General features: G+C 39.5%; 1 protein-coding gene across 2 annotated transcripts in view; it reads left to right on the top strand.

Annotated features, from left to right (window-relative positions):
- SMURF1 (SMAD specific E3 ubiquitin protein ligase 1) overlaps positions 1–26,398 on the top strand; it is a 68,259-nt gene that overhangs the window by 18,984 nt on the left and 22,877 nt on the right. For both annotated transcript variants that reach the window (XM_075899677.2, XM_075899676.2), the window contains exons 2-5: positions 23,520–23,558; positions 24,416–24,524; positions 25,122–25,255; positions 25,401–25,466. In XM_075899677.2, coding sequence (XP_075755792.1) covers positions 23,520–23,558; positions 24,416–24,524; positions 25,122–25,255; positions 25,401–25,466 — 348 coding nt within the window. The remainder of the gene's footprint in view (positions 1–23,519; positions 23,559–24,415; positions 24,525–25,121; positions 25,256–25,400; positions 25,467–26,398) is intronic.

Below are 26,398 nucleotides of genomic sequence, written 5' to 3'. Positions count from 1 at the left end.
GAGTTCACTAAATTTTCAAGCAGGTTGTGAGCAGAATAATAGGGATAAATATTTTTTACATACAAGAGACATAGTTTGTGTCAGTTCTGTAATGTTTATAGACAATGGGATAATCTTGATAATTCTTCTAAAATGAGAGCTGAGCAGGGATCTTTGTAGCTGCGCACATGGAATTCGTGATCTGCTTCTTATTCTGAATACAATGCTCTTATTCCCATTGTATCTTGCTGTAGATTTGGTGTAACCAGTTTTTTTGTTTTAAGCCCTGGTGACTGTCAGTAGTGCTACACTGTATAAACAAGGACTATTGATCAAATTTGAAGTCATTAACTTGGCTGTTTAAATAGATGCTGTCCTATATAATTAGTAGAACAAGAGAGTAACACTGGCTGATACGGCTTTAATCTGAATAAAAACCTTCTTTTCACAAAGTCTTAATTGGGTACTATTCAGCTTTGTTTTGTTTTGTATATTTAGTTTGCACTGTAATTTTTTAAAAGAATTAAAACAATGTATTTAAAATAAAGCAAGGGTAATAGTTTTGTGCATGTAAATGAAGAATTGACGTGGTATTGATATGATGTGAGACTGTAAAGCGGGTGGGGAACTTTTTTTGCGTCAGGGGTCGCTAACCCACAGAGAAATCAGTCGGGAAGGGGCAGCTGGGGCTGAAGTGCCTGTGTGGGCTTCTCGATGATGAGGAGCTCTGAGCTTCGGGGACTGGATCCAGGCAAGCCAGGGACCGCATCTGGACCCTGGGCCTTAGGTTCCCCAGCCCTGCTGTAAAGCTTTTGATGCTACTTGTAAAATCATTCATTGAGGAAATCATCACTAAGGTGTTCTGTGAGGTAAATGAGTAGTTAATTTCATGCTATCATAATTTTTTGGGTGGACAAATGAAAATATTTGGGGAAGAGTGGCTTATCACTTTCTGGCTCCAGATCCTTAGTCCTTCATCCAAAATTTATCAGCTTGCCACATCTGCCCACAAAACCTTGTTTGCACACAACTTACCTTTCACCTCTCCTTTTTTGAAATGAATGAACATCATAGTTTTTATTTGTTATATTCAAATGTGGAAAAGAGATAATATTTACCAGTTGTAAGCTTTTTTTTTTTTTTTTCAGAGGCTCTCTGTTTATGGTATGCTTGTCAGTCTTCTATAACATTTGTATTTCCTAGATACTGCTTAGCACAACTGAATGTGAAATCAGCTATACAAAGTATTTTTTGATACACATGTTGGATTCCTTGAATATCTATTACAAATGCGTGCTAGATATACTAGTGTAGTGTGAACAGCATTGGCAGAGAGTCGTGGTAATCTCATTAATATGTGTACAGTATGTTCCTGTAGACAGTCTAGTGTTCCTGAGTCACATTGTTGCTAGTCTCTAGAGAGTCTGCAAATTCAGCAGTAGGATGCATGCTTATCGATCCACGTTTCCTCAGGCACAAAAATAGTCACGTGTGTCTTCCACACCAGGAAATGCGTCTCACTTACTGTTAGGAAACCACACAAGCATTGATGCAACTTGGTTCATCAAGCATTTATATGATTTACCCTTTGGATGACTAATATGTGATTAGATAGATTGTAGAAAGTATATATGTATGCTTCCTCAGCATGAATACCGTAATTTTTGTTATCAAGAAAACACAATTTTCTGTGTGTAGACTACTACCTTATTCATATAATAGCTAAGTAAAAAAATTGCTTACTTCCAAGCCAGAAGTGTTTAAATGGTTTACCAAACATAGATACTTTTATATTAATCCATTGAAATGGCACTGTGTAGGGGTATTTCCTACAATGGGTTAGCTTCTGTCATCTAATAGAGAACAGTGATTTTTATGTTAGGGTTAATAGACTGCAAAAGGATCAGGAATCGAGAGAGAAATTAAAAATCTGTATTTCTTCTAAATTTATAAACAATTAGTTCCATATTTTCTGTGCATTTTCAATTCTAAGCAAGAAGGCCTAAGTGGAGGTCTTTAGAAAACTGCAGATAAGGGATGTAAAATCCCATATAAAAAGTTAACTGGTTAGACTTTACATTTACCGGATTAATCGGCATGCTGTGGTTGGGGGAGCCCAGCTGGGAAGGAAGAGCCCCTGACCTACAGCGCGACAGAGGTTGGGGACTGCTTCAGCCAGGCTGGGCCTGCTGGCATGAAGGCTGCTCCGGACTGGGCTGCCAGTTAACTGATTACCAGGGATGTTAAACGTCATGTAATAGTATAACTATGTAACCGCTGAAAATCTCAGCAGTTACATGGTTACCTGTGCTGTGGACTCTGCAGTACAAAGCTTAGTTTAGCTAAGGAGCTGGGCTTCTAGCCCTTGCCCACCTGGCTCTGCTAGCGAAGCCAGAAAAGCCCCCTCTCCAGGAGCAGAGCTGGCAGCCCTTGCTCATCTGGCTGTCCGGGAGGTGGCTTTGCTGAATGTAACTGACACCATTAACCAATAAACATCTGCTTATTGGTTAAACAGTTAGTCATTTACATTCAAACATCCCTACTGGCTTCCCTGTAAGCATCACCCAGTGAGGGTGATGTTTACTGGGTAACCGATTAACCCTTTACATCCCTACTGTAGACATCCAAATAGTAATGGGCATACACATTTTAAGCACTTTGTACTGAACTACAGTAATTTGGACAGATAAATGGAGAGGAGTTATAATAGTTTGACAGTCAGAAATTCTGAAATTTCTACAGGTGAAACTTTTTAATGATTCAGTTATGAATAACTAGCTGGACTTACCCAGCGTTGCTCAGGAAACTGGAGGAACAAAATTTAGGAAAGGAGGGGACCCTGAGCCAGGGGACTCCCAGAGACACAGACCCTGGGGCCTGATGGCTCCTGGCCCACACCTGACCCTCTGAGAGCAGCAGGACCCTCCTCCCCCCAGGACCGAGCAGCCAGCCCCCAGGAGAACAGTACACAGTCATGCGGGCAGTAGCAAGGGGACTTCTCTTTGCAAGGTTGGCTCAGGGATCCACCGCCCTGCCTTGGCAAGCAAAAGCTCAGCGCTCACGTCTAGCCCCAATGGCTGGAACCAGACACAGAAGAGCCCCACTGAGGCTGTGTCCAGACTCAAGGGTTTTTTCGAAAAAAGTAGCCTTTAAAAAAAAAAAAAAAAAAAACTTCACCTGCGTTTAGACTACAGCCGCATTCTTTCGAAATTAAATCGAAAGAACGCGGCTTTTCTTTTGATGGCGGAAAATCTCATTTCACGAGGAAGAACGCCTTTTTTCAAAAGTGCTCTTTCAAAAAAAGGCGTTCTTGAATGCAAACAGGGCTTTTTCGAAAGAGAGCATCCAGACTGCCTGGGTGCTCTTTCGAAAAAGCGGCTTGCTTTTTCGAAAGTACTGCTTGCAGTCTAGATGCTCTTTTTCAAAAGAGGCTTTTTCGAAAGTATCTTTCGAAAAAGCCTCTTTCGAAAGACGCTTGCAGTCTAGACATAGCCTCACAGTCTGAAGAGCAGCTGGCTGGCTTCACAGCAGTGTAACACATTGAGGGTTTAACCCAGCCCCTCCGCCCTGTGCTGCAGCAGGCACACAGATTCCTTCCACTTGGGGCTGCAGGTGCCACAGGGGGTAGGGCGGGATCCTGATTGGGCCCAAAAGTACCTTAAAACCTTCTCCTGGATGAAAGATTATCCCATGCAAAGTTTGGTTGCGGTAGCTCTTATGGTGTCCAAGTTATTAGCGCTCAAACTTACAAACATTCTCCTTTATATATTAGATATTCTAATTAAGAGTAGACTTTGTGTATTTAAAATTGGAGCTTGTGCCAAGAATCTCCTTACCTCCCCAGATTTGAGATATTATTCAACCTTATGCCTAAACTTCCAAACTTGAGTTCCTAACATTAAGCACCCAAATCAGTATTTTGGTGCTTAAGTAATTGGCCTAATGTGCCTGTAGCTTTTGTTGAAAAAGACAGGAATTAAAAGGGCCAGAAGTATTTCTGAAAATCAGAGCAATTACTTAAAAATAGGTTTTGATGTGTGACCTTAGACATGTGTGAAAATATAGGCCTTAGTCTTCAGATTTGGCTGTGCCACTCCTATAATCTTCTGAGAATTGCTTAAGAAAATTATGCCTTGTTTGCTATTAGGATGTATGAAAATATTAACTGTGTAACTGATCAAAATTCTGTTGGTTACACGGTTGATTGCAGGGCTGCCGGTTTCAGCCTGACGCACCCTTGGCAGGGTGCTGCTCTGGCCAGGCCAGGCAGGGTTCACTGTACTGTGTCATGGGCAGGCCACTGCTCCAGTCGGTAAGGAGGATGCTTACTGGGTAACTGATTAACATCCCTATTTTGTATACCTGGTAAGAAGTAGCTGTAAAGGGGTGTTAAATACAAAAGCTGATTGATAGATGTTTGACCACTAATCTGATACTTTAGATTATAGCGCCAATATATAGAATTAGTGTTTTAATGCTGTATGCCTCTCTGTCTAGCTGCATAGGTAATGTGATTATAGAAGAGTATCACAGTTCCTAGATCCAGAACTAAATAGGGTTTGGCTATGTCCATTGCACAAATGGTTAAACTGTGGGCAACCACATATGGGAGGTTCCCAGAGGGAGCAATGATTGAAACTGGATTTCAGACACAGCTTCCTTCTTGATGTAGAAATGGTCAAATGTTGGTAATGAATGAAAATGGATTTCTCCATCTTTAGTACTTATTTTCCTACAAGAAGATATCCATATGATGTCTAGAATGACTTTAGGGTATTTGTGCTGCAATAACTTCATGTGACAAGCTCACTTTGCTTGGCTCTGTTTTAGAATAGGCTACATAGCAGAGAAGAAAATATATCCGTGCAAAGAAGTTGACCTTTCAGTATCAGCAGGAGCTGAAACTGTTCATCAGGATCTCATGTATAGTAACCAGCTGTGCATCAAAAAATATAATTATAGATTTTAGAATGATAGAAAAATCTTTTTAAACTAATCTAGCTAATAGGCAGATCTTCTACATGAAAGTCTTAAATGTGAAAAAGATTAACACCACCTTGATATGGTCCTAGGTTTTAAAAAAAAAATTTATTACTAATTTGGGGGAATTCTTTCTGTCAACTCAAAAATATGACAAGAATTTAAGTTTAACCTTTCATATAGTTGTGAAATGAAATTATATTAATAGGAAATAACTTAAATGTGTATCCAGTATGAATATTTTATCCATCATTAAAATTAACAGTACCCCTCTCTAGCTGTTACATTGTCTAAGGTGGGGTGAGCAATAATTTTTGCAGGAGGGCCACTTAACAAATTTTGGTAGATGGTCTCAGGCCATCTCCAACCTCCAGAAGGGGTGGGGCTGGGAAGTAGCCTCCCTTCAGAGTTGTCTGTGGCTGGAGGCTTTGAAGTAAAAATACAGCTATGAGCTTGAGGCTCCCAGCCCTGCTACTACTGTGTTGCCTGGCAGCTGCCCAGGGTTGCTGCTACTATTTAAAAGGTTCACTGCTCTAGGCCCTACTGGGGTAGAGCCGCGACCAGGAGCTGTGAGCCATTTAAATAGGCTCCTGCTGCCTGAGCCGCTGCCTGGAAATTCAGTAGCATGGGCAGCAGGATATAAGTAGAAAGCAATCAGAAACAGTCCATGGGCTGGATCAAAATGTTAGGTGGGCCGGATCTAGCTCCTGGGCCACATCTTGCCCAGCCCTGGTCTAAGCAGTAACAGTGTCTTGAAAACCAGCTATCAGAAACTGCACCTGGAAAAAAATTAGAAGGATGGGGGAAAGGGAATGCTTTGAAGAACTAGCCAGCCCCATGACATAACTCTCAGCTTTTGATGGTGGTATGTAGCTTTAGGTTCCTTTTGGATTCTTCAAGAACACTGGATTGCTAAAAATAACTTCTTCTGTCTTCCACTGTCTTTAGGAGTCAAACCTAATCATGGTCATCCACATATTTGTTACCCTTAGCTTGACTATGGCAACACACTGTTCGAAGGAATGAAAATAATATTGGTGAAAAAGCTCTAGCTAGTTTAACTAATGTCTGTCCACCTGCTGAGCAACACAGATCAATATGAATACATCACCCTTGTCTTTTGGACACTCTTAGCTCCCCATTGAATACACGTTTTAATGTCCTGATCTTGTTATTGATAACCTAGTGCCAGCCACTTGAAGGCTATCTCAAATTATCCCCCTTGTTGTTTTGCTTATGCAGACAGTTCTATCTATCGGGAGCAATGGAACTTTAGATAGCAAGGGTAAATTTTTTGGAAGCAGTTTTTCCTTGGCAGTGAGGCTCATAGCTTTAGAATTCTCCCTATCACAAGAAATTGACACAATTAGTACATTTTGCTGGAAATGTGTAAGCCATCTTTTCACGATAGCTTTCTTACTAAAATATAAAATTCTCGTCAACTCTAGGAAATGGGGGGAAATCCCAGACCACCAGTTGCTTAAGGTACTCAATATCAAAATAGAAGTTGTAGTATTAATATCTACACATAAACTATAGGTTAATAAAAAGTAAAACATGGAATGTGGATTTCTTAAAAAGTACTTTAGCATGTATTTACTTAGAGGCTGTCCCAGTAGTAATATCAGATTAATTTAAGAGATTTCATTTTTATAATTTTACTTCAAAGAATAACCCTTACTTCAGTAATCTTTTGGTGTAAGATTAACTGCTGGCAGTGTAAAATAGTGAGTGACTATTTTCTGTTTAGATATAGTCAAACTCTGGCCTTAAAACTTTTCCCTGATATTTTACAGAATGACTAAATTGGTGTCTTGTATTGGAAATCCTTCTTCTGAATGGATTTAGTTATTTCAAAGAACTCAGGGGAAAGTGGGGTGCTCGGATACTGCGATTATGATAGTTATTTATAGGTAGTGCTAGCAGGCATAAAAAGAATTTATAATTTAAAGTTTGAATATCTCTGTTGGGGATAGGTCATTTATGGAATGTACAGGTGTTCTTTCCTACGTGCCTCTAGTTTCCATCACACGATTGACTGTTTACAGCTAAACCCTAAGATACAACCGGATTTGCTCCAGTCCCACAGACAGAGACAAACACCTATAGGATCTCTATCGGGCATTCTTAAAACTTATACCCACCTGGGGGAAGTGAAGAAACAGATTGACAGAGCCAGATGAGTACATAGGAATCTGCTTCTTCAAGACAGGCTCACCAACGAAAATAACAGAATACCACTAGTCATCATCTAGAGCCCCCAGCTTATACCCCTCCAGTGCATCATTGACAATCTACAACCTATCCTGGAAAATGACAGGCCTTAGGAGACCGGTCAGTCCTTGCCTACAGACAACCCCCTAACCTGATCAAATCCTTTCCAGCAGCCACACACAACACCTCAAACACACTCATCCAGGAACCTACCCCTGCAACAAACCCTGTTGCCAACTCTGTCGATACATCTATACAAGCAATACCCTCACAGGACCTAACTACATAAGCCCCAGCATCAGGGGCTCATACAACTGCATATCCTCTAATGCACAGGTGGGCAAAGGGCCCTCCATGGCCTGGATCTGACACAAGTCAGACATCAGAAATGGTAAAACACACAAACCTGTAGGAGGGCATTTTAACCTGCCTGGGTACTCACTAATTAATTTAAAAGTAGCTATCCTACAAAGGAATTTCACCAGCCACTTACTGTGTGTGTGGAATCGACATTCATCTGCAAATTTGACACTGTTTCTGTGGGCCTGAACAAAGACACTAACTGGATGTCACATTATAAAGCCAGCCTTCTCTGCATTTAATACCTCATTTAAATCAAAAGCTAAGTATGGAACACTTCCATCCCACTTCGTTAGCACCAGTCCTACAATTGACAGGTATCTTTCTCCTCTCCTCTCTCTTTCTGTTATAAATTCTGGGTTCTTGTTATTTTCACTTCAGCTCATCTGATGAAGTGGGTTTAACCTACAAAAGCTCATGACACTATATATATTTTTTAGCCTTTAAGGTGCCATAGGACTACTTGTTGTTTTTAAAGTTACAGACTAACATGGCTACCTCTATGAGAGAAGTGTGTGTAAATTAGGAATGTAAAATCCTGTTTAATTAGTTAAATTAATGTTTAACCAGTTAACTGATTAAATGGGGATGGGGGCTCCAGCCTGCTGGAGTGTGTATTGGTTTCAGTCTAGTTAAATAGATCTTCTACATACTTTCACTTGCTGCTGGGACAGTTTATTCCTCTCAGCGTTTAAATAAGCAAATTGATTATTTTATAGTTGTTTCTTTTAGCAGAATTAAGTTTACTCTTTGCTTACCCCAGTAAAATGTTGTTCTTACAAAAGCTTTTTTTCCTTTTTGGTGTCTCGTGATTCCATTTGAATTGATACTAGTTTTTTATACTAGTTTTATCAGAATCCAATTGCTCACCACCTTTTTATAGTACGTTAGGCCTGAATTCTTACGCACAGTGGGGATATGGACCTTGGACTTTGCAAAATCAGGTGGCAAGAAATCAGCCTTAATAAATTTGCCCTCTTCGTGTAGTGTAGACGTGGCCATATATCAGCTTTTGTTAGGTCTGCTCAGTTGAGTGCCAAGCTTTGACTGAAGTCACGCCTGTGTTTTTATTTTAAAACAATGTTCCATTCACATTGTTTAACTAAAATCTTTCATAGTTACACATTTTAACTCTCATGGACTGAACAGTTTGCATAGTTTACAGCTTACACATGGATTAAATGTATACATTTTTGAAATAACATTATTTTTAAACTCTTGCAAACATTCCTGTTGAGCATTTGATGAAAACCAGACACTAATCTGCACCAAAAATGCTTTTGTCCATAAAAGTCCAGATAAGATAGAAAAGTGTTTTAAATGAAAATAAATCGATGTGGAATCAATACCTCTTTTTTATTGTCTTGTATTTATTTAAAAAATACAATTTTATTTTAATATATATGGAATGCCGAAGCATATGCTTGTCTCCTTTGGTCTGATCTTGAAGTAAATTAAATAGCATTTAACATTGGAAGTAGTCTTTGGAGATTAGTGTAGTCTTTGTGAGAGGCTATAAATCCAAATAATTATTTGGCTGAGATAAAAAATGTTTTTATATGAAGATTCAGGATTGAAATAGCAAAAAAATGCTTACTATTTGGATGGATGTTTTAGAGTTTTGACCATTTGAGAATAATATGTCATTGTTGGGCTGTTGCCTTGTTATATTTAAGTAAGTTTTCTCAACAGCTTCAATGCAGAGGACTCTGATTTCCATTACAGGATTCTTGAAGTCTTTGACCAGTCAGGTTTTTGCTATACTTTTACTGATGGTTTAAGTTATTTGTAGTCTAACTGTGTGTGTGTAAACAGGGCCACAGATAGTACTTGGTAATAAATATAATAGCTAACCATGTTTTACCCTTGCCAGAGCTATATAAGCTAGCACACGGTTCTCTTTCTGTCACCATTTCAAATCTATTTTGTCTGTGAGCAGTGTATCCCTTTCCCCCAATTTTGTCTCTTTAATCAGTTTGGCTGATCTTCCCTCCTCCTGCTCAAATGTAGTAAGGTATCCTAAAATGTATAGAATTACATGTAGCTGGAATCACTCTCAGCATGTATGTGTTTTATGGGTGTGGCCAAGTTTCCCGTGGTCCTATAAAGTTTGTTTATAGCCACCAGTCCTAGCTCTCAGTGTTCTGTACTGTTGTTTAGCTCTAATTTACCCATAAATGTTCTCTAACAGCACAGTAAGCAGTGAAAGTGTTGGTAATGCTGCTAGACAATATTGACCTCCTGTGGTCCAGAAAATGCTCTCATTTGGAACCAGTCAGGTCCTGAGGGTTCTGGACTAGAAAGATTCAACCTGTACTATATAGTTTTTCAGAAGACCCTTACATATTTGAATCTATTTCACCCAAGTTTTATAAAAATATATATATAGCTTTCAAGAAAATCAGTTTTGAAAAGTTTGAAGAGTTTACAAACTTGTAAAAGAGAAGGTTGAATATAGTCTTGAATTCATTGTACCAGTAAATATGTCTAAATTATATGAGTATTCTGTAAACACTTTCCTGCTTAAATATGTACAAGAAAATTCCAAAATAATTTTGGAAGAAAGATTTTTGGGTGTTTACTTGTGGTTTGTTTTTCTGCTTCTTGTGTCCTTAAAAAGTAACTCATTAATATCCTGCATGAATTTCACTGTACAGTTTTACTTGTAATCTGCATTTATAAGTGGCTGAGTAGATTAAGGCTAGAGTTTGTAGAATGATTGATTTCCTGATAAATTATAGGGGAAGGGAAAGTCCAGACTCCCATCCACATATTCAGTAATTAAGAATGTTTTGCCTAAATATTCTTGCGGATTTGTGTTACAAAATGAATGCTGTTTGCAGTTGGCTGAGTTTTGATTAGGGCATTCTGTACTCAGCCAAAAATCTTAAACAATTTAAATGAATACTGCTAGCATTAAGAGATGGGGAAATTAAAGTACCTTGGTATAATATACCTGAGTATTTCCATAATTTTTAAAAGATACCAAATAATCCCCCCTTCCTAATAATAAAAGCTAGTACAAACATATAAATGGCCTTTGCATTGTTGTCATTGTTCTGTCCCAGTCCAAATACACACAGGATCCCAATGTCATTTAACATTTAACTTCAGTCTTTTCATAAATATTAAAGAACTACATTCAGAGATTGAACTTAAAGGCTATTTTAATAGTTAAAAATCAATATCTTTACTGTATTTAGATTTCAGATTTTGTGTTGAATTAGCCATTCACTGGGGCACCTCTGGTATCTGGTAAAAATCAAATCCATTTTGGTGCAATTGATTAAATATGCTGCTGTCGGATGCTTTTAAGACTCCACAATTTTTTTGCTGCTCAGCAAAGATGGCATAATATAAGAAGATATCAGCTAGAATTTGAATTCCTGAGTTCGATTACGAGTTCTACCTTAGTCTTGGGCAAGGCACATAGCTTATTCAGGAGTGTTTGTTGTATATGGATGTTTGTACAACATTAAGATGCTCTATAAGCACTAGGGCCACGTCTACACTGCCCAGTCTTGCGCAAGAACATATGCAAATAAGGCACAGTGATGAATATTGCCGTGCCTCATTTGCATACTTAATGATTTGCCATTTTGCGCATGGGGCTTTTGAGCAAGGAGGAGCAGTCTACACTACTTCTTACGCAAGAGCCATTCTGCAGCTTATTTTCAGGCAGAACAGCTCTTGCTCAAAAGCTCCTTGTGCAAAATGGGAGCTCATTAAGTATGCAAATGAGGTGCAGCGATATCCGTCTCCATGGCTCATTTGCATATGTTCTTGTGCAAGACTGGGCAGTGTAGACATAGCCAAATGTTAAAAAGGCATTTTTTTTAAATTTGGTAAAATTCAGTTTGGAAACTGAGTTACGAGTTCACGGTGAAGGAGGAACATATTTTCATGCTTTACGAACTTTTTTAGTGCTTAAATATAACTAAAACAGCTAATTTGAAAACTTCATGAATTTATTTCTCAAAAACGTTGATGTAATTTGAAAAAAATAATGTGCTGCCATATGTGCAACAATTCATCTTCCAACAATATTTTAATTTTATGTCAATGATAGAGGTCTGACTCTGCTCGTCAATATCCATTTCAGAGTAAGATCAGATATATGTAAACTATTCAGATAAACATTGCTAGTCAACATATAATTTTTCTGTTAAAAATATTGAATGGAAATGATATAATGTTATGGGTTAAGAAATAAAACTCACAAGAAATACAAAATTGTGGTTACCATAGCAACTGTAATTTGGCTGCGTTGCTTCTACATTAAGCATACAATTAACAGCCTATCACTTCTCATATGGAAGGGAATTATGTTATAGCTCTTGTTGGAATTGTAGCTTTGAATTTCCTGATTTTTGTTTAATTTCTCAACTATAAAAGTTGCATTTAGGATTTTTGCACTATATTTTCTGAACTCTAATCCCTGGATATACAATGTTTAACTCCCTTCTCCCCTAAGCCATATTCTAACCCAGAGGTGGGCAATAATTTTAGATGGGAGGCCACTTCACTAATTTTTCAAGTAGCCCTAGGCTGCCCCGGAAAGGGGTGTGGTCAGGGCACTTCCTGCTTCTCCGTCCCGCAGACTCTGGTTAGCCTGGGGGTGGGAGAGCACATGAAGTCTTTGCCCTCATCCACCCCTGCCTAGAGATAATAGTTAGCTGTTCTGAACAGCTGGCAGTTCCCTCTAGGCATCCATCCCCTTGCACAGCAGAAGGAGTCTTCATGAGATCCCTCCCCCCCAACCCCAGGCCAGTCAGGGCCTGGAGGTGGGAGGAGCACACAGTCTCGCTCTCTGCCCCCATCCTGCAAGGGGCTCATGGCACTTAAAGTGAAAGCGCTGCGTGCCCCTTGCAGGTCAGGAGGAGACTTCGCATGCTTCCCTGCCCCCACACCAATCAGGACAGGAGCGGGGAGCGAGAGACTTCACATGCTTCTCCCGCTCCCAGGCCCTGATTGCCCTAAGGGCAGGGCAGTGATATACATTATACCCATATTCAGATGGAATACAGTGGGGATAATGAGAACATGTGTTCTCAAATAGTTGAAAGATAATTTATGGCATTTCAAAAAGAATTCACTTGCTCAGATTTGTTGGAAACATTTGTTAGAAAAGAGGAAAGAAAAATTTGACTTAATTTGTTGGAACTTTTGTTGTGGTTCTGGAGGATGCATTACTTAGGAAGTGATTGAGATGAGGAAGAGATTGCGATGGATTGATACCATGCAGTGGGAATATGTGGCTTTATTCCCCTGGAATGTCCAGGGAAGCAGTGTAGTCCAATAAGTATGTCATTGAGGTAAGAATTCTAGGGGCAGTTTGTTGCTCTGCCTTTTACCTTTTCTGTAAAATCGGAATACTGGTATGTCTGAAAAGTGCTTTGAAATCTGTGGTTAAAAATTGCTATTAAAGATATCCATTGTCTTTATTATTTTTGTGAGGCCAGGATATTGTTAAGAGGAGTAACATATAGATAAAAAGGTGACTGAGTAAGATAAATAGTTTAGATTAGGGATGAAAAATTCTGTTTAATGGTTAACCATTTAAAGGGAGGGCACCCCACTGCCCTGGGAGCAGGCATGGGCTGCACTGACCAAGACAGAAGGAGCGGAGCCAAGATGCTTCCAAGCTTCCCCACCCACAGACCATGATTGGTTTGGGGGTAGGGGAGCCCCTTTGCCCCCCCTTTCCATGCCCCTAAGCACCCATGCCCCTGGCAGGGCGGGAAGAGGCTTCGCACGCTTCCCCATCCCCAGGCCAATTAAGGTCTTGGGGTAGGGGAAGCGCACAAAGTTTCCTCCACCCTGTGGGGAGTGTGCAGCACTTGAAAGTGCTCTGTGTTCCTCACAGGGCAGGGGCAGGGTGGAGGAAGCTTCATGCACTCCCCCGCACCCATGCTCTGATTGGTCTAGGGGCGGAGGAACAGATCAATCTGAATTATGACCCTATCTTCCAAAGCAGTTGCAACCCCTCCCAGCTTGTTATCATCTTCTAACGTATTAAGCATCCTCTCTATGCCAATATCTAAATAGTTAATAAAGATATTGAACAGTACCGGTCCCAAAACAGACTTCTGCGGAATCCCACTTGTTATGCCCTTCCAGCATGAGTGTGAACCATTAATAACCACTCTGAGAACGGTTATCCATCCAGTTATGCACCCATTGGATAGTAGCCCTCTCTAAGTTGTATTTGCCTAGTTTATTGATAAGATCATGCAAGACCGTATCAAATGTCTTACTAAAGTCTAGGTATACCATGTCCACCACTGCTCCTGTATCCATAAGACTTGTTATCCTATCAGAGAAATACACATTCACATCCCTAGCCACAGGCCTGTGTTGACACAGACCTGTCACTAAAGTTTGGAACTGGACCTTTAATAACTCGTCCTCTGAAGAAATGGGTTGTGCCCATGAAAGCTCCTGTTAACATCTGCATGTTTTGTTAATCTTTAAGGTGCTGCTAGACTTGGTTGTTCAAGTTTTTCCACGTGTAAATGCTGTTTGTCGGCACTTTACTGTCAAAATGCTTCTAGCATCCATGAGTGAACAACTTTCGCTTTATCTGCAGGCAAGCAACAAAGCAGTATTTAGACTTCCACTGTGACAAAACTTTTGTCATTCATTTTTAAGCACCCATGAATGATAAAACTCATTCAATTACAAGTGTAGATTAAGTCTTACACTAGAATAAGTACTTTTGCAGTGTGAGTGGGAGGATTCTTGGCACAGAGATGGAGGGGAGGACACAGGGCATGAATATGGCTTTGCTGTGTTGGGGCACAAGAGGTTCCTGAGAGATACTAACTAGGATTGTAGGGGCATTTAAAGAAATACTTAAGTTAGTAGATAAGTTTTTGGTCAGACACTGATTATGGGCAGGTACCAAGGGATAGATGGGAAAGTTAATATTAAAAAAAAATTCCACACCTGCTATCATATCCTGACAATTAAATTTATATAAATGTAAATAAACTGATTTAGTTCAATAAAAATTAATCATCCTCTCTCAGAATTAATTTTGTAACTTTCACATGCCCTCAATTTATTCTCTATTCCCCCATTTCTGTAATTCACCATATGTGCACAAAGGCCCCAAAGTTTGGAAATCTAGTCAACTCTTCCATACACACAGGATGCACAGATGCAGATTTTAATCACATTTATTGCTGTTCACTGCCGCAGTGTTTTTTTTTTTAATGTGAGAAATCCTCACTATTTATGGTGGATGCATTCCTGGCACTGCATGTGGGCAAAATTCACAAATACTGGGAGCTCTGGCTTGCAGCCCCCGTGGTAAGCTCCCTACAGCTCCTAAACTCACTCTGTGGCTCCCAGCAGCCACGGTGAGTTCCCCACGGCTCCTGGCTGCCTCCTCCCCTTACATCCAGACAGGCACCCTCCCCCTCTCCCCCACCCCCGTGAATATGAGGAACCATGAATAGCAATTCTGCAGATCCTGAGGGTCTCCTGTATCAGGAATTCTAGGGACAGTGTGGTTCTATTTGTAGTAATGTCAGGTTGAAACTAACATAAATGGAGAGAACTCTATTTATGCTTGAGGGACAAACCTGTTGGTATACTTTTTCCATCTAGTTTTGTAATATACTTCTAATTGCTAGCTATTGCTTAATAAAAATGACTCGCTTTGGGTGTGTGGTTTTTTATTCTCTTCAGGGGTACCTACTCTTTGTAGATGAGTGTGTAATGTGTTTCAACCCAGAAAAAATACTTTGAACCTTACTGCAGCCTATGTAAAAGGGCTGCATTAAAAAGACCTAAATATCTTACATCTAGCAATTCTTCCTTTGGCAGTTAATTAAGAGAGAACTTCATAGGAATATAAAGGATATATTGTAGCCCATTTGAGTTCTAGTTTTAGTTTAGGTGGAGTGAAGTGTCAGGATCTGGTTTGTATTTCCACTAACGTCTATTCCTTGCTGACTAGAAAACTGGTGGTATAATGTCGACACATTCTCCATTATTAATGCAGTGATGTTTGTAAAATCTTTTAGTTGTTTCATGGACATCTGTACAGGTTTACAGTTTACCTCTGTTCTCTAGGTTTTAAATATCAGAGACCCAAATATTTATTACTGAACAGTAGGGCTGTCATGCATTTAAAAAGAACTAATCATGCATTTAATAATAGAATATTTTTGAGTGTTTACTACATTTTCAAATATATTGATGTCAATTACAACACTGAATGCAAAGTGTATATTGCTGTCTTGATTTTTGATTAGATACTTAAACTATTTTTTTACAGTGTGTTTCTAGTCAACTAAATGAAAGTACTGCAATGCAACCTCTTTATTATGAAAGTTGAATTTACAAATGTAGAATTATGTTTAAAAAAAAAAAAGTAAAGCTTGGGAGCCTACTAGTCAACTCAGTCCTATTTCTTGTTCAGCCAGTTGCTCAGGCAAATAAGCTTTGGTTACAGTTTGCAGGAAATAATGCTTCCACTTCTTGTTTACTAGGGATGTTAAAATGTGTGTATGTAATCATGTAACCGCTGAAAATTTCTGGCTACAAAAGAGCTATATGAATGCCTGTCCTTACTCTCAGATAACATTGTAAATAAGAAGCAGGTAGCATTACGTGTAAACAAACTGGTTTGTCTTAGCAATTGGCTGAACAAGAAGTACAACTTAGTGGACTTTCAGGTTCTAAAGTTTTTTTTTTGAGAGTACATATGTAATCCAAAAAACCCTATGTTTATAAGTTATGTTTCACGATAAGGAGAGTATACTATAGTACTTGTATGAGGTGAAATGAAAAATACTGTTTTGTGTTTATATTAATTTTATTTATAATTTTACAGTGTAAAAATTATAAAGTGAGCACAGTATGAGTACAGGCAGTCCCCGACTTACGCAGATCCGACTTATGTCGGATCCGCAGTTACGAACGGGGCTTTTCTCGCCCCGGAGGACACGGACGGCGGGACCTCGAGGTCCCGCCGCCCGTGTACTCCGGGGCGAGAAAACCTGCTCCGCGTCTCCCTGGTCTGCAGACCAGGAAGACGCGGAGCAAAGCCGTGGAGGGGCTCGGGCAGCCCAGGCACGCCTGGGCTGTCCCGCTGCAGGCGTCCTCCGCGGCTTTGCTCCCCGTCTCCCTGGTCTGACCAGCAGACCAGGGAGATGGGGAGCAAAGCCTGGGAGCACGCCAGCAGTGGGACAGCACGGCGCGCCTGGACTGTCCCGCTGCCCGCGTGCTCTGCGGCTTTGCTTCGCGTCTCCCTGGTCTGCTGGGGGAGGGGGTGCAGCTAGTGGCCCCCCCCCCCTCCAGCAGACCAGGCTTTTCTTGCCTACCCCTGGGGTAGAGCAGCTGGGGGCTGCTGGGTTGGTCCCACAGCGCCGCTGTGGACCAACCCGGCAGCACCCCAGCTGCTCTGCCCCAGGAGTCCTGATTCAGCCGCTGCTGGTCAGTTTCAGCAGCGGCTGAATCAGGATGCCTGAGGCAGAGCAGCTGGGGTGCTGCTGGGGAGCCGCGCTACTGGAGCAACCCAGCAGCACCCCAGCTACTCTGCCCCAGGCGTCCCCAAGTCAGCCGCTGCTGAAACTGACCAGCGGCTGACTACAGGAAGCCCGAGGCAGAGTTGCTCTGCCCCAGGATTCCTGGAATCAGCCGCTGATCAGTTTCAGCAGCAGCTGACTTGGGGGCGCCTGGGTTTCTTAAGTTGAATCTGTATGTAAGTCAGAACTGGCGTCCAGATTCAGCAGCGTTTGAAACTGATCAGTTTCAGCAGCGGCTGACACCAGTTCCGACTTACATACAGATTCAACTTAAGAACAAATCTACAGTCCCTATCTTGTACGTAACCCGGGGACTGCCTGTACTAGATTTTCAGTTATCTTGATTTCTAGAAAAATATCCAAAATATTTAATACATTTCAGCTGGTGTTCTGTAATTTAACTGTGACTTTAAAAATGGTGATTAATTGCACTAGTAGTTTTTGGTTAATCACGAGTTAACTGTTATTAATCAATAGCGCTACTGAAAAGTTAAATTCACATAACTGTCTGAAAGCTTTTAGGACATTGTCTCTGAATTTAATTTTTTTTTAAATTAAGTATGATGAAAATAACAAAAATAGAATAGAATGGATGCCTTGATCTTTAACTTCAAATTGCAAGTGCAATGTTGGTATTTTAGTACAATGATATGGTTAATCCTAGAAATTCTTGTGGTTGGTGTGTGGGTTTATTTTATTTTTATTTTTTTACATACATGGTATCTTCAGCAATATTCATTTTCTATTAAACTATTTCTCCTTCCATACCCCATCGAACATAAATGATTGCCAGCCTGGAGAAAAAAAAATCTTAGAATCTTCATATGTTACCTAATATTAGAAATCAAAATACACATTTGTCCACCATGAAGTCTTTTTAAGGGCATGCACACAGAATGGGAAGAGCAAGTAGAGTCGTTCTCAGAGACAGGATGGGTAGGATTGCTGGTGGTACTCAGAATATTTTCCACACAATTCAGTGAACCATTTGCAAGAGTAGAGCTTTCATGTAACAGATTTAGCCAAGGTATTTAAATCCCACAGTATTGTGGCAAAAGATTAATGTAGCACATGTTGGACTGCTAAAGTCTAATTCAGGCCTGGGCAAAATATGGCCCGCCAAGCCACTGGATCCAGCCCACAGAGGCAGCAGGAAGCCCCAGGCAGGCTCCCCTACTTACCCCACAGCCCTGTGTGCTGTGCAGAAACGTCGCTGCAGGGCTTCCTTTCAGTTTCAAAACTGGAGGGGAGGAGGGAAGTTTCAGGAGCCGCCCTGCCTCCAGCACAATCCTATTGGCTGATTTCTGGCCAGAAACCAGCCAATGTGAGCTGCCTGTTTGAATAACAGGCAGCCAAGAAGAACCACGTCCCTTCTCCTCAGTTCAGTTATTCAATGAAGCATATGGCCAGGCAGGCTGGCTGGGAAACCGTTTTAAGCTCTGCAAGTCTTAGCGCTGCAGGCAGGCAAGCTGATTTGGCTGCTGACTGGTAAATCTCCTAGCCACAGCCTACCTTTGGCACCCCAGACTCTCCCTGCTCCAACCCTGTGCTCCTTCCCTCTCAACATACCCAAACCCTCTGTCACCCTCTTGCACCCATACCCCCTCCCAGATCTGGCACCCCTGTCCCCTGCCTCAGATCACAATCTACTTCTACCCTAGCTCACATCCAAAATCCCTGCACCCTAGGTGTCTGACTAGGTCACAACCACACTCTCTCCCAAACTCCAGTCTTCCTCCTACACTCCAATACCTTACTCCAAGCTCCATCTGCACCCGACCTCCATCCCAGACCCCACATCTCCTCCATTAATATCATGGAAGAGTGACCACTTTGCAAAATCTTGGAGTGGTCCCCCATCAACAATTATTGCCCACCCCGGTCAAATTTTTAACACTTACAATACTTTGTTCTCTTATGTTGCCCTCTCAGAAAACTTGTTTGATTCCCTCCCCCTTCCGAATTTTTGTTTTGAATAACAGAACACCATGCTATTGTTTATTTTTAAACTGCCTTTTTTAAGGGTAGAAAAACACCAATTTGGAAAGTAGCCCTTAGGATAGAACTAATAAATAGGCATTCGGTTGTGCTGTTGCCTGATATTGCCAAAAACATTCTCCTTCATAAATAAATTGCCACTGAGTGCTGTGTTTGCAAGTTGAACTCTGGAGGCACTAGTGGAGTGTATTTTCTGTGTTTTCAACCAGTCTACATTAGGAGTGTTTTGCAGGTATAGTTATACTGGCAAAGTGCTCCTAGTGTGGGATGTGGTAAGTACTAGTAAAAGCAGAGTTTTGCCAGAATAGATGTCTACGCTTGGGGCTTTTGCTGATGTAGTTACATTGGTTAGAACTCATAAATTGCTTGTCTTACCCATACCACATAGCTATGCCTGCATAAGCTTATAGTGTAGACCTCACCTCAGATACACTAAGGTTATGTCTATACTGTGCCTGTTTGGCACAAGAAATATGCAAATGAGGCAAAGTGTGGCATATCACTGCGCCTCATTTGCATAATTAAGGAGGCTCTGTTTTTGTGCAAAAAACCCCTCTTGCGCAAGAGCCGTTCTTCCTCTTTTTTTTTCAGGAAGGAAAGTCAACACTGGTGTCAGATTTGTCACTATTTTCAGTTAAAAAAAATCTTCCATGCATTTATGTCCAATAGTCTGGATTAATGTCTCTGAGAATCTGGAGGGTTAAACACTACTTGGAATGCTGTAATAGAAAGTACATGTATACAAAAAAGGTAATTAACTAAAAAACCAGATGATAAACACAAAGATGTCCAAAACAGCTATGCAGATATCTTCCAATATGACCTCCTCTCTTTCTGCACAGGAAGATGTGAGTGCAGAGGAATTGTCTTTATGGAAAAGTTAATTCAAGCATTGCTCCTAGTTAGAATGCTACCTCCACTCAAAAAGCTCTTTACTTGTGTGCAATGATCCTTTAATTCAAGTTGGCTTGCCTGAGAAGGGGTATAGGCTAAAAACCAAGTGAACATAATTTGTCAATTGCTAACATGACCACTCTATAGTCAATACAGATTGTGCCTCTGATGTGGTCCTGCTGTACCTTCCCACAACTCCTTTCATGTGTCCGTAAAGGATTGACAAGTTCTCTTATCTGAGAATGAGGTCCGAGTACTTCTGCATATCTCAGGACTAAAAACTGCAGTATGTGCCCCGAGATGCCTTTTAGAGCCACACGAGAGAGAGTATTACTAAATACAGATAAAACACCCTTGGTATGCTAACATTTTGCACACTATTTGGCTTATGTAAACCTTTTTAGTGCACATTAAGTGTTCCATAGTGTGCTTAAACATAATGCTCTTTGAAACTGCACAGTGTTAAAAGTGTATGAGGGAACATTACATTAAGAAGATTAATTACAATATATGCAAAAGAGAGAGGCCTTAATACCTCTATTTTCTGGCATCTATGTGATACTCAACATGCAAAAAATAAGCCCTGAAGAATACAAGCCCTAACTATAACACCAAGATAGAGACTGAAGCTCAAGTACTATTTCTAATTGGGGCACTCCCACTTAAGCTTTGTTGATTTAAGAAAAGTGACTTGAATAGATAACTTGAGTTAATCCTGGAGTAAAGATATACCCAGAATGAGAACCAACACTGAGAAAAATATACTTTCCACACCTGCCAGATATGCTTTTATAGTCATGCTTTACAGATCTGGCTCACGTGGCCTTTGAATCTACTACTAGATTTGGCAAGTAGTTCCATAAAACCAAATGCTCCTCAATTCTACACAATTCAGGATAGAAATTGAAGAAAACTATATCCTGTTGAAACAAGTTGAGCAGGGGATATTTGGAAGGCATAATGCAAATGACCAGCTTGCCAAGTTTAACATGTCCAGTACTTTTGCAGCAAATGCAGTGAGATTTTTATGTTTACAGTGGTATATTGTAGCACTCTGGCAATACGGTGCCAATGACTAGTTTACCGTAGTGCACATTGCCAGAAGAGTTTCACTGGTAGTAGTGCACTTCAAGAAAAAGTCTGGCATAAATACAGCCTGGAGGAGGAAAGCCATCTATTCAATCACCAGTACGACTTCCTGTTGCAGTACCCCATCAATTGCCTTTGTCACCTGTTTGTTTACTTGGATTTAGAAATCTGAGTCTTTTAAGTGAACTCATTGATAGGGCAATTAAAAGCATTTTTGCTTCAGTGTGTTTAGTATGCAAATAGTAGAGTGAAACCAGGGCACAGGCAGAAGGAAACGGGCTGCTGAGATTGCTTCATCAAGGTTGTTTTTGGAGCATTGACTGTTTTGTGGCAGGATTTTTGTATTACTGGAGTGAATAATAGCTTTTTAACTAAAATTGAGGGTTTCACAGAGTGCAATACTAAAATTAGTGGTACTCTACCACAGTAGACAAAAAGCAAGTGGCAAAGGTAAAACATTAAACAAGTATTCTAATTTTTCAGTAGCTCAGGAGCTACAGTGGTTTTTATTCAGGAGCTCTACAGAAGTTAACTGCAAGAAAACACCACAAAACTTGGGTCATTCTGAAAATATTAGTATAACAATGAGACTGACTAGGGTTGCAGGGCTGGTCACACATGGGGAGCCCATGGGGAGGCCAGGTCAGGAGCAGAGCCAGGCTGGCAGGCCATTGGGAGGAAGGAAAAATGATCTCCCCTGGTCCAGCAAAATCCCTCCTTCAGGATCATTCAGGTTCTGAGGGTGCCAGACCAGGGAGGTCCAACCTGTACTAGGAAATTTTACCTCACCTCTCCAATAAGCTTTCAGATTGGTGTGAAGAAGTAAAATGAGAGAGTGAACAAATCCATCCTTAAAGGGATTTTTAAATTAGGAAATTTAACCAACAGTCTAGCATTTCTAACTTTTCCTGTAATCACTTTTTTATATTTCCTCCTTTTTTCTCAAATCACAGCAGTAGAAGAAAATTTAATTTTGCTCTATAGTGCTCATGTTGTAACTATGATCCTGTAATTGTATTTTATTTCAAATTGTGTCATCAGTGTTCTTGAGAGTACAATACTACTACTACTGGTGTGTCTGTGGTGGCTTCTTTCAGGTTTTGGTGCTCTTTGACAGCCTCTTCTTCCACTTTCTAATTGAAGGTAGATGCTAGTGGCATTGCTCCCAGTGCAGAGCTGCTTCAAGGAAGGTGAAGGTGTCCCAGGAGAGGTGTGCCAAGATTGTTTTTCCCACCCTCTTGTTGCCACTACCACCTCAGTCTAGCTTTACCAAGATGAAGGTGCCTGTCTGTGATGCCATACTTCAAGGGCTGATTTTGGGTAGGATGGGAACCCATTAACTACATGGTGGGAAATAGATTAGGAGTGATGTTGTTAGGCAGAGTGATGGCATAAGCATTATACAAACATCCTGTTACTTGTATCCAGTAGTCTCATCCTGATAGAGAGGGGACCTACTCAGCAAGTGATTAGTGATAAACGTGCACAAACATCTTAAGTAACACTTAAAACTCTTGAAGAAATTTAAATTAATACTTGACAATCAGTGGTTCTGCTTCCTTTCCTGGTATAGGAGTTTAATGAATATTGGACAATTCTTTTGAACTGGAGAGTAGATATTGGAAAGGTATTATTGAACAGTAGAAGTAAGATTGGATTCTTGAACAGAAGAGTGGAAATAATCAGACTAAAGTCTTTCCTTCTCTTACCTCACTTCTGATTTGTGGCTCTTCAAAAACGTAATAGAAAATTTGATGCCTTTTTTGACTGTTACCTTGGATGGGGTCTTATATTTAGGGGCAAAGATTTTGTACTGCAGATTCTTTTAGCGCTATTTCAGTGTATGCTTTTTTCTTCCTCTATTATCTTGTTTTATATAATTTACACACAAAAATACCTTTGTATACAAGAATGTAATTTCCTGGCAGATTGAAGTAGAGTAATCTGGGGTTTAGTAGAAGAGTAGGTGCACAAGTCCTAAACAAGGTAAAAGCTGTGACCAGCAATCTGAATGGGTGCACCTTGAGGCAAAAGAAGCCACTTTTGTATATATAAATATGAAATACAGAGAGTGCTTTCTGCATTGAGAAGTTCAGCAAGACTGGCACACTTTGAAAGATATTGAATTCTGTCTTTGTCATATTAAACAATTTGTGCCAAAAGTTCATAAAGACCAAGTTTCTTTTGTGTGTGTGGTTAGCTTTCTTTTGTGTGTGTGGTTAGCATTGAGATATGAGGGGAAAGGCAATAGGGATTTAATTTAACTGCCTCTGTAGGTGAATGCATGCAGAGACTATGATGATTTCAAATTTTGAGGGGGAAAAAAGAAAGCACTGTTCATATTTGATTTGATCAGTTTTAAAGTAAGATCAAGAATGCAAAAAAAATTGTCTCTAATCATTATGGGAGTTGAAGATTTTTTAAGAAAACATTTTTGGATATATTAATTTTATATTTTTTTTGCAGTATTATGTGCCAAGAATCTTGCAAAAAAAGATTTCTTCAGTAAGTATAACTGACAGTTTCTAATACTATATAAATAGCTTTATGGTATTGTTCTCATGGTATTATATTTTTAAACTCTAAATTCTATGCATGTCTGTTTCTCTTTGAGAGTTAGGTATAACTTCCGCATTTGCCAGTAGCACTCCATTACCATTTAAGTTCACATTAGTGATGTAGACAGGCAGCCTCAGCACAGTAGTGTGGGGTGTGTGTATGATCATTTCTAAATTCTAATCCTGAGTCTACCACCGAATTGACCTTGGACAAGTCACTTACCTTTGTGTCTACATAAAAAAAAATAATCTCAAAAGAGGTGGAAACAATTAATGTTTCTAAAGCATTCTGGGGTTATAAAATACCATGCAAGTGCTGGAACCTAAATAACAGAGTGATAGAAGTACATAGTTACTAATGAAAGTATTTGCTTACATAAAAAGCTGTCTTAACTTAAGCAATATTTAATGTTTTGCCCTTAAAGAATTTAAAATGTTGCTGCAAGTTGGAATTGTTAAAGTAGATCCTGTGTTACAAACAAAATCTGATCCTAGGAATTGGAATTGTTTGGATTTAAGTTACAAAAATAATTTTAGGATAACTGTAAATTTTCCTTTTAAGAATTTTAAAAAAGCTCATGGGGTCAAAATTAAAATTTAGAATTAGGATAAAAAGGAAAACTGAACCAAAAAAAAGTACAGTGCAAAGGTCATATTATTCTCATCACTTTATTGGCCCTATATAAGATTACAAAAAGGTAGATTTATTTCTTTCAGTTGCTGATACATTAGAAATGGTGCGCTCTCTCTATAAATTACTGATTTCATACTGTGATTCTAATTGTACTTTTCCCCCCTCCACAGGACTACCTGACCCATTTGCAAAAATAGTAGTGGATGGATCTGGTCAGTGCCATTCAACTGACACTGTGAAGAACACCTTAGACCCCAAGTGGAACCAGCATTATGATCTGTGAGTTACTTATTTTGTAAAACCAATGCAGGAATCAACCTGTATAATAAAATAGAAGTGTAAGCAATCCATTTTTGCCCTTGTCTATTAGCAAAAAGAGCCACGCTTCTTGAGGAAGCTTGATTTTTAAATCACTTCTAATTCTTAAAATATGTTTGAAATGTTTCATTTTTCTTTATGGACACTTTTAAAAAATTTAGACATGATTTTTAAGCATCTAGGTGTTTCAGACACAACATGATTGCTTTGATTCTAAGCTTGGCTAGATTCCTACATTAGTTATGTCCAAATATTCTCCTTGTTGCAGTGATTAACATATTTTCAAAATGAAAAACATAAATCTAAAATAAGTTTTGGACATAATGAATTCACGTACCACATTTTTATGGGGTTGTCTGTAGTTAACTAGTGCTGTAACATTAATATGACATGTAAAGTTACCACACTCTCTAATGCCATAGTAAAATTAAGTGTTTCTGTATTTATGGTCAAGTAACATGACCATCAAAGTTCAATCTGGATGGAACAAAGTGGAAATGTTATAGAATAATAAGAGAACAAGTCTCTTAATCTATTTTATATTATATGTTTTTCTAGATATGTTGGGAAAACCGATTCTATAACCATAAGTGTATGGAACCACAAGAAAATACACAAGAAACAGGGAGCTGGCTTCCTGGGGTGTGTTCGCCTTCTTTCCAATGCCATCAGCAGACTAAAAGATACAGGATGTTAGTATATTTGTTTTACATGCATTTTTTTAAAACTTATTTTGTGAAAAGTTCTTGGTATATTTGAGTTGTGAATATTAACTTTTTTTACCTTCAGTTTATTATTTACTTGGGTTGAGTTTTTGTTTTAATTGTTTGTTTGCAGACCAGCGTTTGGATCTATGCAAATTGAACCCCACAGATACCGATGCAGTACGAGGCCAAATAGTGGGTAAGAACTTTCCTAACTATATAAGAAGAAGCAGTTATAGTTCAGACTTTCGACTCTTTGTATCAAAACATCAGATGGATTCTAAAAGGGAAAAACTTTGAAGTCTTATATTAATGAGATGTCCTGTTTTCTGTAAATGAACAGGGACTAGGTTCGATCATTTTAATTTTGTTTCATCGTAATCTAAATGGATTTCTTCTATCTGATAATTGTAAGTGTAATTGGTATGAATAAATAGGAATGAAGGATTTTGGTGGTGGTTCTAATGCTGCTATTAAGGTAAACTTTCTCCATGGAGAGCCACTTGTACATGTAAGGCCACGGTGAGATATAAAAAGAATTCAGTGATGATATCAACTCTAAAGGAAGACACTGGGATATAAACATTTTGTAAAACACCAGTTTTAAAGCATTTTCCTGAAAACACCACCTGATGGAGAATTATTGTTTTGACATTGCGGTAGCATGCCTACCTAGCCATCTCCTAGTCTGAACTGATAATCTGTGATGTGGAGCACTTAAAAATGAAGGAAAAGTTTATCTAATTAGTTGTTTTTCTTGCTCTGTTTGAAACATTTATCCCAAATTTTACTCTCTTCTTTTGTTTTTGAAACATTTTGAAGCGTACCTTCAAGTTAAAAATACAACTGAGTCCCCATTGTCTTTTTCCAACTCTTCTTCAATGGAGGAAACATGTAAAAAACTTTAATTGTGGGGACATCTAGTGGTGAATAAAGTTCTAATTCCTTAACTTGGTACTCACAGGAGAGAGTTAGAACTTTTATGAAGGTTGATAAATAAAAAACATCCATATTTATGACAAAGTAGATTCTAGCTTGGATTACGGATAGGGAAGACTCAACCTGGCTTTTGAAGCTGTGATGCTAGTGGTTTGCATTTGGAAAATCAAGATACTATCCTTTTTTAATCAA

This window comes from Pelodiscus sinensis, chromosome 15 (assembly GCF_052426305.1).
Source record: "Pelodiscus sinensis isolate ZL-2025 chromosome 15, ASM5242630v1, whole genome shotgun sequence".
In the NCBI taxonomy this organism is placed as follows: domain Eukaryota; kingdom Metazoa; phylum Chordata; order Testudines; family Trionychidae; genus Pelodiscus; species Pelodiscus sinensis.
Note: the sequence above shows the minus strand (reverse complement) of the source record. Positions and strands in the feature narration are given on the sequence as shown.